The following is a 14,172-nucleotide window of genomic DNA, read 5'->3' on the forward strand; positions in this document are numbered from 1 at the left end:
TTTTTTAAAACTTCTCCAGTAAGCTACAGTAAAGTTTTAGACAAACACCCAAAAAACTCACATTCCAAACGGGGGTACCTGTCAACCCAAGGATGTTTGGTGTTTTCGACTAATATATATAGAGCGAGAGAAGGGGTTTGACGTAAATAAATTGTGTTATTCAATATGTTTTAATTAATTTACCCTTATTTCTAAAAGACAATTATATCATTTTAATTACCTATCTTGTACAACTCTTTCACATTAAATTAACTGTCACTTCCCTGACAGAATGCTACCACTCCTCTAAATCAAAAAAAAAAATTGAAATCAAAAAGAGCCGAGCTGTTCCATATATCACAGACGTTTCCTCCTAGTCTGTCCGGGGTATTATTTCTCACACAACTAGTCTGTTTTTTTTTCCTTTCCCGCTACGTCTATTCAAGTGCATGCGTATGGAGACCAATTAAAATGGCTTGACACATTTTTGTGGGTAAAGGTCGGAAGCAAGATTTGATCCCTGACTTCCCACCAATATTGGTGGTGGTCATTGAGTTAAGATTTATGACGAGTGTGAAGTATTGAGAAGTATTGTGAGTTTTTTTTTTTTTTTTTGTAATTGAAATCTTTTTATTTTTTTCAAGCAAGCTTTTGAGAAATCACTTATCACAAGGACCAAAAAGAAATTTGGGCTGAAATAAAGGGAAAAAGAGTGGTTTGTAATTTGTTTTTCTTTCATTTACATGACTCATGATAATCAGCATTAATTGTTAAGTTACATTTCATATTTACCAAACGGAAGCTTTGTGATCAAAAGAAAAACATTAGGGGACAAAATCATAAATTTGTAGGACTTCGGGGCGGTGGCCCCCTCTCGAATCTCCATCCGTCCTTTGCCTGTAGCCTCCTCATGCCCGTTGCATTACTTGCATTGCGTAACTTGCAGCAGAAAAGGTGTACGAAAATTTCCGTCCATATTCTCAAATAGTTGCCTCTTTCTTCCACCATTTTCATCCCCTTACTATTCCAGGTCAAAATCCTTCCTTCTGGGTCATCTTTCCTGGCTTTCTACTCATCTTCGGTCTTTCTTTCTGTTTTTTTTGCTGCTTAATAGGTAAATCACGCTTTTGAACTGAAGCTTAGCAACAAAGGTGGCGATCATACTTTATGGCCTTCTGTTAAATTTTCGGCTTTTTTATGCAAAAAAGACTCCGAGATGAGTTGTGGGTCTCAAAATGAAGATTTAAGCATCGTTTCGGTGGAAAAACAATGGGCCAGGTGTACAAGAAGGCGTGGTTATTTAGATGTTGGTTTTTAGCCCATCTCGAATTTTCAGAGATATGGGTGAACTTAAAGGCTTTAAAACATGAAAATGAAAGAAAAAGCATGCATTCCATTTGGGTCTCTGGAAATCTGAAAAAACAGAGAGTTTCATACAGTTTTAATTAGAACATTTGTATGTCGGCCAAAAAAGTAGATAAAATGAATGGGAAGCTAGTGACTTTTTCGCTTTTTTTTTTTTTTTTGGTGGCTTGTAGAATGCTTGATGTGTTCGGTGTATGTCCAGAAAAGAGTGTGATGAACTCATGAAGCTGCAAAACATTTTAGAATTTTTTTTTACTTATTTTACTTGGGCAAAAGAAACTCTGTTCAAGTAATGATCATTTTTTCTGCTTTTCTTTTTCTTTTCCCCCGAGTTTCAGCTTCTTTTTTTTTTTGGTTAGTGCCCATTTAGCTGATTTTTACGTATGCCTGTAAGAATAGCTTAGTACCGTGTTAAGAGGCATTTGCCTCTCCTTTGTATCCAAAAAAGAATAGCTTATTAAGCAAGAGTCATCAGGGAAGAATCTAATTTTTAATGGCCCATAACTATGAATGTTTAGAAGTTGCTTTGGAGAAACATTAACCTGATGTCTACTGTGTACTGACTGAATGCATTGTTTAGAGAATTAGTGGGATTTACATTTAATTATTGGATTTCAAAAAATTTGGTTTACCTTTTGATTCTTTAATTACTGACCACTGATTGAGTCAAGTATTGGCCGTTTGGATCTTTGATAAAAAATGAAACTATTGATCTTTCAAGCTTGCCTTTTCTCCCGTTCCATTGAAGTTCTAATTGTTTTCATTTTTTACTATGAATTTTTTATTTACTTTGGATCTGACATTGAAGCTTTTTCAGTTCCTAGATGTGCATGTTATAGTCCTTGTAACTTCAAATTCTTTTCAGTTCCTGGCAAAACTTTTTCGGTTTATAGAGCTTTTTACTCTGTTACAAACTAATATTTGGCTATATTCTTTTGCACAGACTGTAATTCTTCTAAGGAAATCCAAATTACGGTTAAAGATGGTAAGCTGAGCCTATATCTTGTTTAGAGAACACCTACGTGGGCAGCTTTTACCATATTTTATCTGAATGCTTGATTATTTCAGGTGTGAGTTCATTACTTATTAATTACTTGTGCTTTTCTAGATTTTTTAGCACACTATCAGCTATTCCAAAGTTAGATTGAATGGCGAATCCTCTTTGGGATATATCATTATAAAACTACAAGAAACTGAAAACTTAGAAGTTGTATTGCATGTCAGATTTAGAGACAACTTGGGTTAACTTTTAGTTTTGTTACAATTTCCTCTTTTCATATCATTGCTTAGTACTGCTTGCTTAATTGCATGTATATGGTGGCTTTTCCATAAACATAGAACTGGTGAAGTTTGTAATTACATTTTTGGTTTAATTATTTCATTATAGCTTTAGCATCTATATATTTGCCTATCTTGAAGGATTCATCAAGCATTGAAAGTAATAGCATTGAATGGAATACGGAAGATGAACTTGACGTGGATAACATATCCTCTTCTAGTTCACATCAAGATCAAATTGCAGATTTTGCGCCGGTAATGAACTAAACTTGAACACTCTCTTACTCTTCCTTTTTTGCTGACATTGCTTGCTTACAATACCCAATAAGATGCGTACTGCATTTAACAGGTATGAAAATCTGAGTGTAAACCTTTAAGAACGCAGTTAACGTTTAGTATTTGTTGTCATGCAGTGCTAGCTGGTGCTAAATAGTGGATTCCCTATTAGGATTTGTGATGTTGTTATTTTGTTGTCGGACCATCTGATTTCGTATTAATGTATCTGAACTTGTCAATTCCAGTCGAGTTCTTCTTGTAACTGTCGAGGCTCAAACACCATTCATCAGTTTTTGCAAATGGGATTTTCAAAGGAAATGGTTATCAAAGCAGTAAAGGAGAATGGTAATTCTTGCTTTCCTGATTTGAGCTAATAGGGTTTCTGTGCATTGGAAAAATCTAATTCAGTTTAGTTTTGATATTGTCAGGACAAAATGAAGGAGCAGTGCTGGATGCTCTTTTGACATATAAGGTAAGCAACTCTTTGCTCTCTCTAAAGTTACTTGCAGCACTTTGTCAGTCTTGCATATGCATAAGCATCCAGGTGTTTTTATTGTTTTTTAGCATCCACTTATGCAGGCTGAGACAGATCTCAAGTAAAGATCTATGACCTTTTCATGGTTTTTCTTTAAGCTTTTCGAGGCTGGGGGATAAGCTATGTGTCGATAGTCCAGAAAACTTGATGCTGTGACTCTGTATCAGAAGTTGTCTTTGAAACATAATTTTCTATTTCAGGAAAATTTATTCAATTACTCTATGTGTTTAAAGTTATTTCTTAAACGTAATTCCATTTTCACAAGATGTGTTAGTATATATCTTATAACATAGGGGAATCAACAATGTTATCATGTAGATTAAAACTGAAGGTAAAGTATTGCTGCTCGCTAGTTTTGAAATTGCATAACAGTTCTAATATCTTAAATCACCTAGAATAATCAGTTGGTATGTGGTTATACAGCATAAGAGCACTAGTATTATCCTTTCACTTCTGGTTGATAGACCTTTTTCAATTGCTTATCCTCTATCTTAGACTCGTCGTCAAGCTGTGACTGCCAAAAGCATGATTTGACAAAGCTAATATGCAAGTAAAATCTTTCCATTCAGCCTTATAGAGTGTGTTCATAATGCACATGTACCTGAATTGCAGACCTTTGAGGAATCACCAGAGGATGAGCAGGTCCTTGTTGATCCATGCCATGCTGAGCTAGCTAGCAATGTCTTGGATGTCTACCCTGATGAGGAAATTTGTGAAAACGAGGTGTTTCTTTTCTTCTGTTATAACATGACTGACTGATGTTACTAATAAAATTTTGTTACCCTGTTATTACAAATTATTGTAAAATTAAAGAACAATGGAGTTCAGCTTGGAGTTTCCAAGGACTAATTAATTGCAGGCCACGAGTGGACGCTTGACAATTTAGCAATTTCCTGTTTTGATAGTGCTCTTTTACATGGATAGAAGTATATGCTGATCTTTTTTCTCATTCTTTTCCATTCAGGAATTCAAAAATCTATCAACTGAAAAGGACAGAACTGTGTCTCTTCTAGTTGAGATGGGCTACCAAGCTGAGGAGGCTTTGGCTGCTATTGATAGATGCAGTTTGTATTCTATGTTTTACTTGTTTGACTGTTTTATGTCTATTTATATTTTACCCCAGGAGCAAAATGTGGGGGTTTTATCCGAACGAATTGTCCTTAAGAATGGCACTTCTGAATGATGAGTAAATTTATAAGGTTAAAAACTTCTGTGCTACTGGATTGGATTTTGGAGGTCATGTAAACTTTTCTCTATTGGGGGTTATTTGATTTTTGAGTACCTTGTCCATAATAAACATCAACTGATCCACCAGGCCTAGACACCCCAATAGCAGAGCTAGTAGAGTTTATCAGTGCTGCTCAGTTTGCGTATCATACAGATGCTCAGCTTGGAGAACTGTCCTACGACAATAAGATTCATCAGCACCAAAAGGTATGTGTTCTCTTTCTGAGTGAGCTTACATGCTCAAGTGATCTCAGGTTTCTGAATCAACTTTATACGATGTTTCTCGTTGGTTTCCCGAAGTTGAATGGACCTGTTTACATGTCAAAAAAGAAGAGGAAGTATTATGACAATGAAATGCAGAAGCTCCAAAAACAACGCAAGTATCTTGAGAAACAGCCAATGGATCATGATAATGAGATAGTTCATCTGCCAAATCCCATGGTAGGATTTGGAGTCCCAAATCAGCCATCACCTGTTTTGTTTCAAAGAAGAATTCCTGATGAAGCTGAAGGCCGGCCATATTTTTACTTTGAGAATGTCGCACTCGCTCCTAAAGGAGTTTGGCACACAATGTCACGCTTCCTATATTACATAGATCCTGAGTTTGTAGACTCAAAATTCTTCTGTGCAGCTGCAAGAAAGAGAGGCTACATACACAACCTTCCCATCGAAAATAGATCCCAACTCTTGCCCACCCCGCCTTCTACCATACATGAGGCACTTCCGCATACAAAGCAGTACTGGCCTTCTTGGGACAAAAGAATGCAGTTGAATTGTATACTGACATGTATTGGAAGTGCAAAACTCACGGATAGGATAAAGAAGGCAGTTGAGAAATCGGGTGATGATGAGCCTTTACCCGGTGTTAAGAAGTATGTTATTCAACAGTGCAAAAAATGGAACTTGATTTGGGTTGGAAAGAATAAGGTTGCACCACTTGAACCCCATGAAATGGAAATGCTAATGGGCTTCCCGCCAAACCACACACGTGGTGGAGGAATTTCTCGCACAGAACAGTATACAGTCCTTGGTAATGCTTTCCAGGTTAGCATATCGTAAAGTGAATATTTTGTGTTCCTTGGTTTTTACTTTTTACTAAATAAAGTCTATCTGAACTATCTGGATTTTTCTGTCAGGTTGACACAGTTGCTTATCATCTTTCCGTGTTGAAGAGCATGTTCCCTGACGGAATTAGCGTGCTATCACTGTTCTCTGGAATTGGTGGAGCTGAAGTGGCATTGCACCGGCTTGGGATTCCCCTCAGGAATGTTGTTTCTGTTGAGATATCAGAAACTTGCAGAAAAATACTTAAAAGTTGGTGGGATGAAACCAATCAACAGGGCAAGCTAATTCACTTTCATGATATCCGAATGCTCACTGCACATGAGCTAGAGAAATGCATGTCGACATTTGGCGGTTTCGATTTAATCATCGGTGGGAGCCCTTGCAATAATCTTGCGGGAGGCAATCGGTCTACTAGGAATGGGCTTGAAGGTTCAAAGTCTTGTTTGTTCTTTGAGTATTATCGGATCATTGAACTTGTTAGATCAATGATGAGGCATCGTTGAGGTGGATGTAATTTTTCCCGTGGATGCTTGACACTTACTTCTACACCTTGTGATAACAATTTCCTTGCCAGAGGATCAGGGCTTTATTGTCCAGAGAGTGTGGATGCAAGTACCTCTTTTGTCTTTCACACTTGTGTTGAGGAAGGAGTTCTGTAGCAGTTAATTACTGGTCAATACTGTTTCTTATTTTTGCTTATTACGTATGGTAGAGTCTCTACCACTAGGTAGGTGATGAATGCCGTTCGCAGATTGTGCTGAATTTCGGTAGCTGGTAGCTACCGACGTCTTCGTACATGTTTCGAGTTTTCGAGATCCGTCAAGGGGAAGTACAGGTGACTCCGACAATCTGCAAGTGCAATATGCAGAAATTAACTCATTCTCGAGCTCATTGTCTTTTTTAAGATCAAATAAGGAAACAAGCAAAAACCCGCAGTTTCGGAAACTGCTATTAGTTCCGTACTGGAAGGATAACTGCTGGTGCTGCTGCATTACACGCGTATTGATTTTAAAAATTTCTGTTTTTCTTTTGAGGAGGAATGTTACAAATCCTTGAGTTGCAGTTTGAGCTCCGAGATGCAATAGAATGTTGTTCTGACTCTGAAATTTAATCCTTCAATTAAATTAAACGGTAAAAGTTTTTCTTTCAAACTTTCCTGCTCCTCGGTCGTCAGTCCCTCGTGTGAAATTCAAAGGCAAGAATAGCACATGAGACAGGAATTCTCATTAACATTGATTTATCTTGCATCAGGCTGAGAAAGAGGCTGCTTACAAAGGAACAACAGCATATGAACCAAGCAAAACAAAAGGATGAGACTCAATTGGACGGGAAATGGTTAGTAACCATTTCCCAAATCTGCCCCGTTTCATGATGAGACTCAACCGGACGGGATCAGTGTCAGATGGAAATCCTTTGATCCCACAACAATGGATGCTCATCCATAGAACACTTGATAGTTTATTGCTCTTTATTTTATATAGTTTTGGGTAAAAAGGAGTTTGAGAAAGTTCAAGAATTTCGACACGAAATTCAAGGCCAAAATAGGTACACACTTTTATATGCCAAACTGCATCATGAGCGGGGCAGCGTTGGTAGATAATTTTCCACTATTCAAGTGTGTGCATTGGAAAGTTAAAAAGAGGCCAAAATTGGCATAATCTTCATGAAAGTATCCACTGGAAATACCAAACTCTATCACAGCTCCCACGATGACACCGCATGGTTTCTCGCTGTTAAGGTCTTTTATTGGATATTTTCAAGACAGGTACACCTGGACACTAGCAGTTGTAATCAGTTGACATACAGGACAAACATTAACTAATCCTTCACAATCTTTACATAAGCAGAGGTGTCTACAAGGCATCAATAGAACAGACACCTCCTTCGCTTTGCATGTCCTGCAAATCATCTTCCCTTTCGCTGCAGTGGACTTTCCAGACCCACCGGGAACACTGAGGTGGTAGTTTGGATCTATGCAAGAGGCTGCATCGTCATTGTCACTGTCACCAAACCCTTCTTTCCCTTGGTCAGCAGCGCCTTGCAGGGCTTGTTGAAGGTTGGCTTTCAAGATATTGACGACTGACTCATTGTACTTAGCCCTATAGCACCATTGTTGAGCTTCAGTCGCGACTTGTTTCATTCTCTCAGCGAGTTCCCTGTTCTTGCGATTGATGTTCTCTAACTCGATATCTTTCTCTTGTAACTTCTTGCTGACACCTTTCTCTATAGCACTTAAAAAGGAAGCCATGTGTCTCTTCTTCATGTCCCTTACTCCTTTGGCAAGATATTCCTCCTGTACAAAAAGAAAAAAGCATGCGTAAATAATACATCCACATATACTGAATGCAAGAGAGTAAAGAATCCAAATGAATAAACAAGTTAACGAGGGCTAATGATATTTTTAAGGCATCATGCTAGCATGATAAAAATTAACACACAACAAAGTAAAGAAACACTCGGCGTCTTAAACAAACTTTTCCTCCCAAATCCATCATCAGGTTTTTCCACATGGGCCACAAATGAGTGCATATTGCGTCTTTGATAATTAATCGGGTAAAAACTTTACCAGGAACCTGATCAAATTGTTGAATTAAAATGGAAATACTATTCCTCTCCAACAAAGAAAAACAAACAAAAGAGAGAGGCACTTCACAAACTGCCATGGTCATTTATGGTTCTTCACTTACTACAACCTGGGATGCTCAAAATATGGATCAACTAAATTTTGTCTCCAATAATAGCTATCCCTCTCTGCCCCTGTCAAAACTAGATATGATAAAAGTTTCAGAATCCATATGTAATTCACCAAGATGATTCCACATTCTGGACAGAATGATCAAACAGAAACAACACATGCTGGCAACAAAACTAGGACTGGATCAAGTAAAGTTTCAGTTGAAAGTGGTGGAGTTCATCAAAATTTAAAAAACCAAAATGTAAGAAAAGTGAAATGTAGACCGAGTAGCCAAACAATGATGCTGAGAAATTCAATGTAAAAGCGAGAATATAAGGTCATTAAACTATCCAGCATAGGGGAATAGCAAAAGCCTAAGCATTTTAACCTATTTCATTAACTGAAACAGACAGTGGCCTGTGCAGAGGAGGAGTCCAATAATACCTGAGCTTTAATATACTGATCAAGTTCTTCTTTCTGCCGGTCAAGTTCCGTTCTGATACTGTCACCAGCTGACCAGATAATTGATGATGCTGCTGTCATACTTCCACTTGCTGAGGTTACAGAAGAATTACGTTCTTCATCGTCATATGATAACCTTAAACCAGTTGATACAGGATTCTGGTTAGGAATGCGTGCCTTTCGATCCACTTCATCATGATAAATGTTGTTATTCAAAGAAATGTGAAGCTTCTGCTGACTTGCAATTGCTTCTGCTTCCCGGCTTCGTTTATTAGGCCGAAGAAGGGTAGCATTATGCTCATTTCCAAAATAATTTACTGGATCAGCATTAAATCCATAGGACACTGTCACACAAAGACAAAATGTAAAATGCTCGTCAGAATTTATTTAAGAGTCATAAGACCAAAGCGTTATAGAAGGTGATCAACAACTATACTTACAAGAAGATATGTAGCACAAAACAACTATTGAAACACTAATAGAGCTACATGGAAGAGGGAATTTTCAAACTCTCCTTGTTGTCATAGGTCATAGTTAATAAGATTCTTGAGCACAAGGTATCCAAAAGAGAACTCTTATCCATGATCAGATATGCAGTAACCTACATTTTCTTCTCCTATAAACAAATTTTAGTATCTAACTGGAATAGCTTTGGTGTACCCCGCCTTGATATTCCAAGAAAGTTCTCCAAGACGATTAATATGTTATTGGCTTCTTTTTCACTTACAACTAAGTCTACTACATGATAGTAACTAATATGGGAATACTGGCAAGCTATGCAGAAGTAGAAGCCATCAAAGACCATTTACTTTGATGATTTACCAAATTCAATAATTAGTTGGTAAGTCAACTTGTCTAATTAATGCTTATGAATATCGGTTACAAGGCAATTATTAGCGAACCAGTTCTTGCCAATGCCTAAATAAACTACCAGACATGCTATATGTGGCAGTATTTCTTCACAGAAACATGCTTCACATTGATGAAGATGGCTCATCTAATTACTAAAGACAAATTTAAAAAAAAAAAAAAAAAAAAGAAGTCCAGGACTGACAGTGAGACAACACCACCATTAACTTCACAGACAAGATCCAAAAAATAACAGTTTTGCACAAACTGAAAAAGGCTAATTACAACTTTGCACAGAGATATTGAGGATTTATATAGACATTAAGAACCAAAGTAGCAAGAAAAAAAAACAATAGTTGTGTTTTTTCTAGAGGACATTAAATACATCAAACCACCAATACACAAAAAATATCTAATTTACTCACTGGCTACAAGAAAATTGAAAAAAAAAAAAAAGAAGAAGAGTATCTTAAGGCAAATATCATGCTAACTTCAACAAGCCACATGCAAGTGAAAGCTCAGAAGTTTGAGATACTGTCTACATCCATTATATACTCCACATAGAAACAATTGAATAAACAAAGTCAACAACAACAAACAACTAAATTTATAAAAGTCCATCAACACGCCACCCCCTCCCCCCCGGGGGGGGGGGTTACCAGGGAATTACTAAAAGCATGTAAACCCAGGTAAAAAATCAACATGGCATCAAATCATTTTGCAGTCAAAAGAGTAGGCAAACTGCACAAACTGTCATACTTTGCCAGTCACATAAATAGAAACTCACAGTTTCCAAATAGCTGTAGCTGATTTGCTGCAGTAGCAGGGAACTGAACACGACTCTCATCAATAAAAACTGGTAGCGATGAGTTACCATTATTTTCTTCAAACATTTTTTAGGACCAACAAGTAATTCACCAGGATGCTCTTTCGAATAAACAAAATTTATGATGACCAGCAATAATCTACCTGCAGAAAAAGAAAAAATAACTAATGCTATACAGAATGCTGATTAAGTTGCAGCAAATAGAATGCTGATTAAACTTCTCTGGCAGCACATTTTCCACAACAACAAATTTATAGAGCAAAAAGTCAGGCAACAAATCAAATTCCCGAGAAAACTGCCATTGTCAGTGCCCCATTTTCTATATAAGCACATCACCCATCTCATCAGATGAGCTTAAAAAATGGCAAAACCTGGAATTCCCCATGGCATCGCTACATTTACATCTAGATCATATGCATGCAACAAACTCAGCAGTTAAAGATCTTTTCTCTCTTTTTTTTTTCCCTTTTAAGGTTCTCTCCACAGCCGCTTTTTTCCAGTCATCATACAATATACTAGTACAATAAAATATACAAAACGGAACCGAAACTAATTTAAACACTACAAGACAACAAAATGGTTCATTTGTAGCAAATCCTTTCTTCAGATAAAATCACGAAAACAAAAGGCCAATTTATTATAATCAAATCACAACTTTTTCAACAGAAAATGGATAGGAAACGGAAAACGTTGATCTTCAGAAATATTAAGAAAGAAATATAACAAAGCTCCGCAGTGGTTAAAAGATCTATTCATTATCTGTTTTGGCTACTTCCCGCAGATTAAATAGAGGAGGGTTCTTTCAAAAAAAAACTACCTGGAAGTCACCTTTAGGGAGAGCCAACAAGAAATTCAATCCCACTCAAAATCAATCCTGCAGAATCCAATCACCACATTCAGAAAATGAAAAATAAAAAAGAACCCACTTGGAAAAAAAAAAAAGCAATGCAATAATCAGAAGGAGCATACCCCAAGACAAAACCACAGAGAAAAGGGCGGTTCTGGAACTAGAGAAATATATGCTGTAAAATAAATGAGGAAAGGGAGAGCGGAGATGAAGAGAAAAGGATGAGAGTAACGGATGGGGGAATGGAATCAGAATGGTTTTATCATTTATTGGAGAAAGAAGAGATGGAGAAATAGATGGGATCAGGAATATACATGAAAAAGAAAATGGATGATAAATAAATACTAGTAATTATTTACGGGAAATGTGAGGACGAACAGGAATATGAAGAAGAAGAAGAAGAAAAGAAACGGAGGGGGAGGGGGAGGGGGAGGGAGAGGGGGGGGGGGGGCGGGCGGGGAGCGCTGTGGAGCGGGCCCAAGAGCTGAGGAGGCAGGCACTGGCGGGGCATATATGATAAATTTTCTATGCACGCATTCACCGAATTAAATTTTCCGGAATCACGCTAACGCTTGCTGTCACTGACTGCTCATCTACTTCTTCTATTATTCATTCTCCTATTCTTCTATATATTTTTTTTATTATTATTAATATTCTACCGGCCATTTTAATTATCATGCCTTCGATTAGATTCGTCATTAAATTATGAAATAAATAATTTAAAATATAAATCTCTATCATTATTGAGAGGTAAAAATTAAAATGATGCTCCCCTAAAAATTGATAAAACTTTCTTCATTTTCCTGGTAGATTTTGTTCTTTTCTTTTTTTTTCTGGTAGTTAGCAATCCCTTTTTCTTTTTTTTTTCCCCTTCTTTTGGATGCATATTCATTCATTCTCTCTCCCTCTCTCATTATTCATTATCTTCCCCTCCCTCAGCCTGACTCAGCACCCTGCTGTTGCTGCTATTATTAATTGTCATTCCAATCTACCCCTCCGGTTTTTCCCACCACCACCTCTACCAAGATATGGTATGGTCCGAAATTTTGCAATTCAATAATAGGACTATACTGTCCCTTGCTGCTGCATCACTTTTTTTGTTTGTATTGGTTTTCTTTTTTGGTGAAAAGGTTGACTAGGAAATGAAATTGTTGGGACTTGGGACTCGGGAGACGTGTATTTAAGCTGTCAACACTTGATTCTTCAGAAAGAAAGAAAGAAAAATTAGAAGTGTGAGAGCCTAATTTGCAATTCAAATAATGTACTACTAGTAGGTAGAGGGTGTCCTACTTGCGCCAAATGATGGAATTTTGATTATCATAATCAACAACCATGAGTTGAGTTATGCTTCCAATCACAACCTAATTAATTTCAAGAAAGAATCGGATGCGCATTAAAGACCCACAAGTCATGACCATAACATTTGCACGGTGGTGGAACGTATTTCCATCTAGAAATATGGGCGTAGTCCTTAGACAAGTATTCGGATTGACAAATTTCCAGCTTTCGGTGGGATTTTGATGCTGAAAATCTTTGTCAATTTTGGTTTAAAAATGGAAAATGAAATGATTTTTCTTGACATGCCTTCTTTATTCGTCACCTAAGTTGTATTTCAACTCTCGCTGGGGTTCTTGATTTCTAAACAAGAGATTTGCTTAAATGAGTAGTTAGTAGGTTTCTCCCGCTGCATGATGGCACTGCCATAAAGGTTGAAATGTAGAAGCGACGACCGTCCGTAAATTGACGACGTATTATAGACCTTCATTACCATAATTTGTGTGAAAGGAATGCCGCACACGGCACTAATCACTCCTGCTTTGTGAATGGTGCGGTGCATGCATAACTTTTGAATAAGCATATCGATTGCTGCACTTAAAGAGATAATTGCAAATTTGATCCTTAATATTTGGCTTGTGTGCTAAACGAGTTTCTAAAGTTTCAGTCAAAACAAATTTAGTTCCCACAATTTCTAATTTTGGGCAAATTTAGAACAATTAACGGAAAGTCGTAACAACTATCAGTCAAAACTAAATTTAGTGTTAGTCAAAAGTTTTGACTTTACATTTTTAGTCCCTAGTGTTTGAACTTTCGATCAATATGGTCCCTTGAATCTCAAGTAGTCATAATTAGGAGTTTTAAGATAAAATAAAATGTCAGTTGAATTAAATCTATTAAAAATGTGTTCCTAAATTCCTACAAAAATTTCATGAAAACAGTTTATATAAATCATTATATTAACCCCAAGGAGTGTCTTCTTGTTCAATAAGTTATGATTAGATGACAATATGCAAGTAATATACAAAATAAATTTACTCAAATATAAAAGGGAAATTCTAGTTTTAATGTAAAAGTTTATTATCATGACTACTACACAAACTCTTTGCATGACTTGTGGACATAGGCCTCAAATTTGCTGTAGTTAGAAGTTGTGATTATAAAACATAATCAAGGTGAGTACCGATATGAAGTGCTTTTAGGAACTTTTCAAAACACTTCTTTTTGTTTCTTGTTGTCTTCCTAACTATTAAAATCTAAAGTTTCAATATTTAGTTTGGTATTCATGCACCTTGATATTTATGAGTAATTCTAATAATCTTATAAAATATAAACTTCATTTCAAATTCAATTGACAACCCAATGAATACAAAAGTAAAAAAAAAAAAAGTATCAACTTAATTTACTTATAATATATATATTTCACATCCTAAAATGATTTAAGTAAATCGTTTGATTATCACTAAAAGGTAAAAGAAATGATAGAAATTATTATCAGCTAATTATTTAATAAT

General features: G+C 36.5%; 2 protein-coding genes across 6 annotated transcripts; one reads left to right on the forward strand and one right to left on the reverse strand.

The window, feature by feature from the left end:
- Nucleotides 1-825: 825 nt before the first annotated feature.
- On the forward strand, nucleotides 826-6,402 carry LOC140016438 (DNA (cytosine-5)-methyltransferase DRM2-like). 4 transcript variants are annotated; one of them, XM_072069955.1, is made up of 10 exons: nucleotides 826-1,009; nucleotides 2,288-2,329; nucleotides 2,764-2,877; nucleotides 3,144-3,243; nucleotides 3,327-3,370; nucleotides 4,046-4,156; nucleotides 4,398-4,497; nucleotides 4,749-4,867; nucleotides 4,961-5,704; nucleotides 5,797-6,402. In XM_072069955.1, exons 2-10 carry the CDS (start codon nucleotides 2,327-2,329, stop codon nucleotides 6,226-6,228), a joined length of 1,767 nt encoding a protein of 588 aa, XP_071926056.1. In that variant the 5' UTR covers nucleotides 826-1,009; nucleotides 2,288-2,326; the 3' UTR covers nucleotides 6,229-6,402. The 4 variants fall into 4 exon arrangements, with proteins under 4 accessions (XP_071926056.1, XP_071926058.1, XP_071926057.1 ...); XM_072069957.1 differs by having other exon boundaries at nucleotides 826-1,093; nucleotides 2,288-2,412; nucleotides 4,749-5,704; XM_072069956.1 differs by having other exon boundaries at nucleotides 2,288-2,412; nucleotides 4,749-5,704.
- A 1,006-nt stretch (nucleotides 6,403-7,408) lies between these two features.
- On the reverse strand, nucleotides 7,409-11,861 carry LOC113719408 (probable BOI-related E3 ubiquitin-protein ligase 3). Of its 2 annotated transcripts, none has more exons than XM_027244618.2 (5): nucleotides 11,506-11,861; nucleotides 11,354-11,410; nucleotides 10,498-10,675; nucleotides 8,844-9,205; nucleotides 7,409-8,018 (listed from the first exon to the last, which is right to left on the reverse strand). In XM_027244618.2, the coding sequence occupies exons 3-5, from the start codon at nucleotides 10,601-10,603 to the stop codon at nucleotides 7,482-7,484; spliced, it is 1,005 nt and encodes a 334-aa protein (XP_027100419.1). In that variant the 5' UTR covers nucleotides 10,604-10,675; nucleotides 11,354-11,410; nucleotides 11,506-11,861; the 3' UTR covers nucleotides 7,409-7,481. The 2 variants fall into 2 exon arrangements, with proteins under 2 accessions (XP_027100419.1, XP_027100418.1); XM_027244617.2 differs by having other exon boundaries at nucleotides 10,498-10,679.
- Between the last annotated feature and the right edge of the window lie 2,311 nt (nucleotides 11,862-14,172).

The sequence above is a fragment of the Coffea arabica genome, chromosome 11c (assembly GCF_036785885.1).
Source record: "Coffea arabica cultivar ET-39 chromosome 11c, Coffea Arabica ET-39 HiFi, whole genome shotgun sequence".
Taxonomy (NCBI): domain Eukaryota; kingdom Viridiplantae; phylum Streptophyta; class Magnoliopsida; order Gentianales; family Rubiaceae; genus Coffea; species Coffea arabica.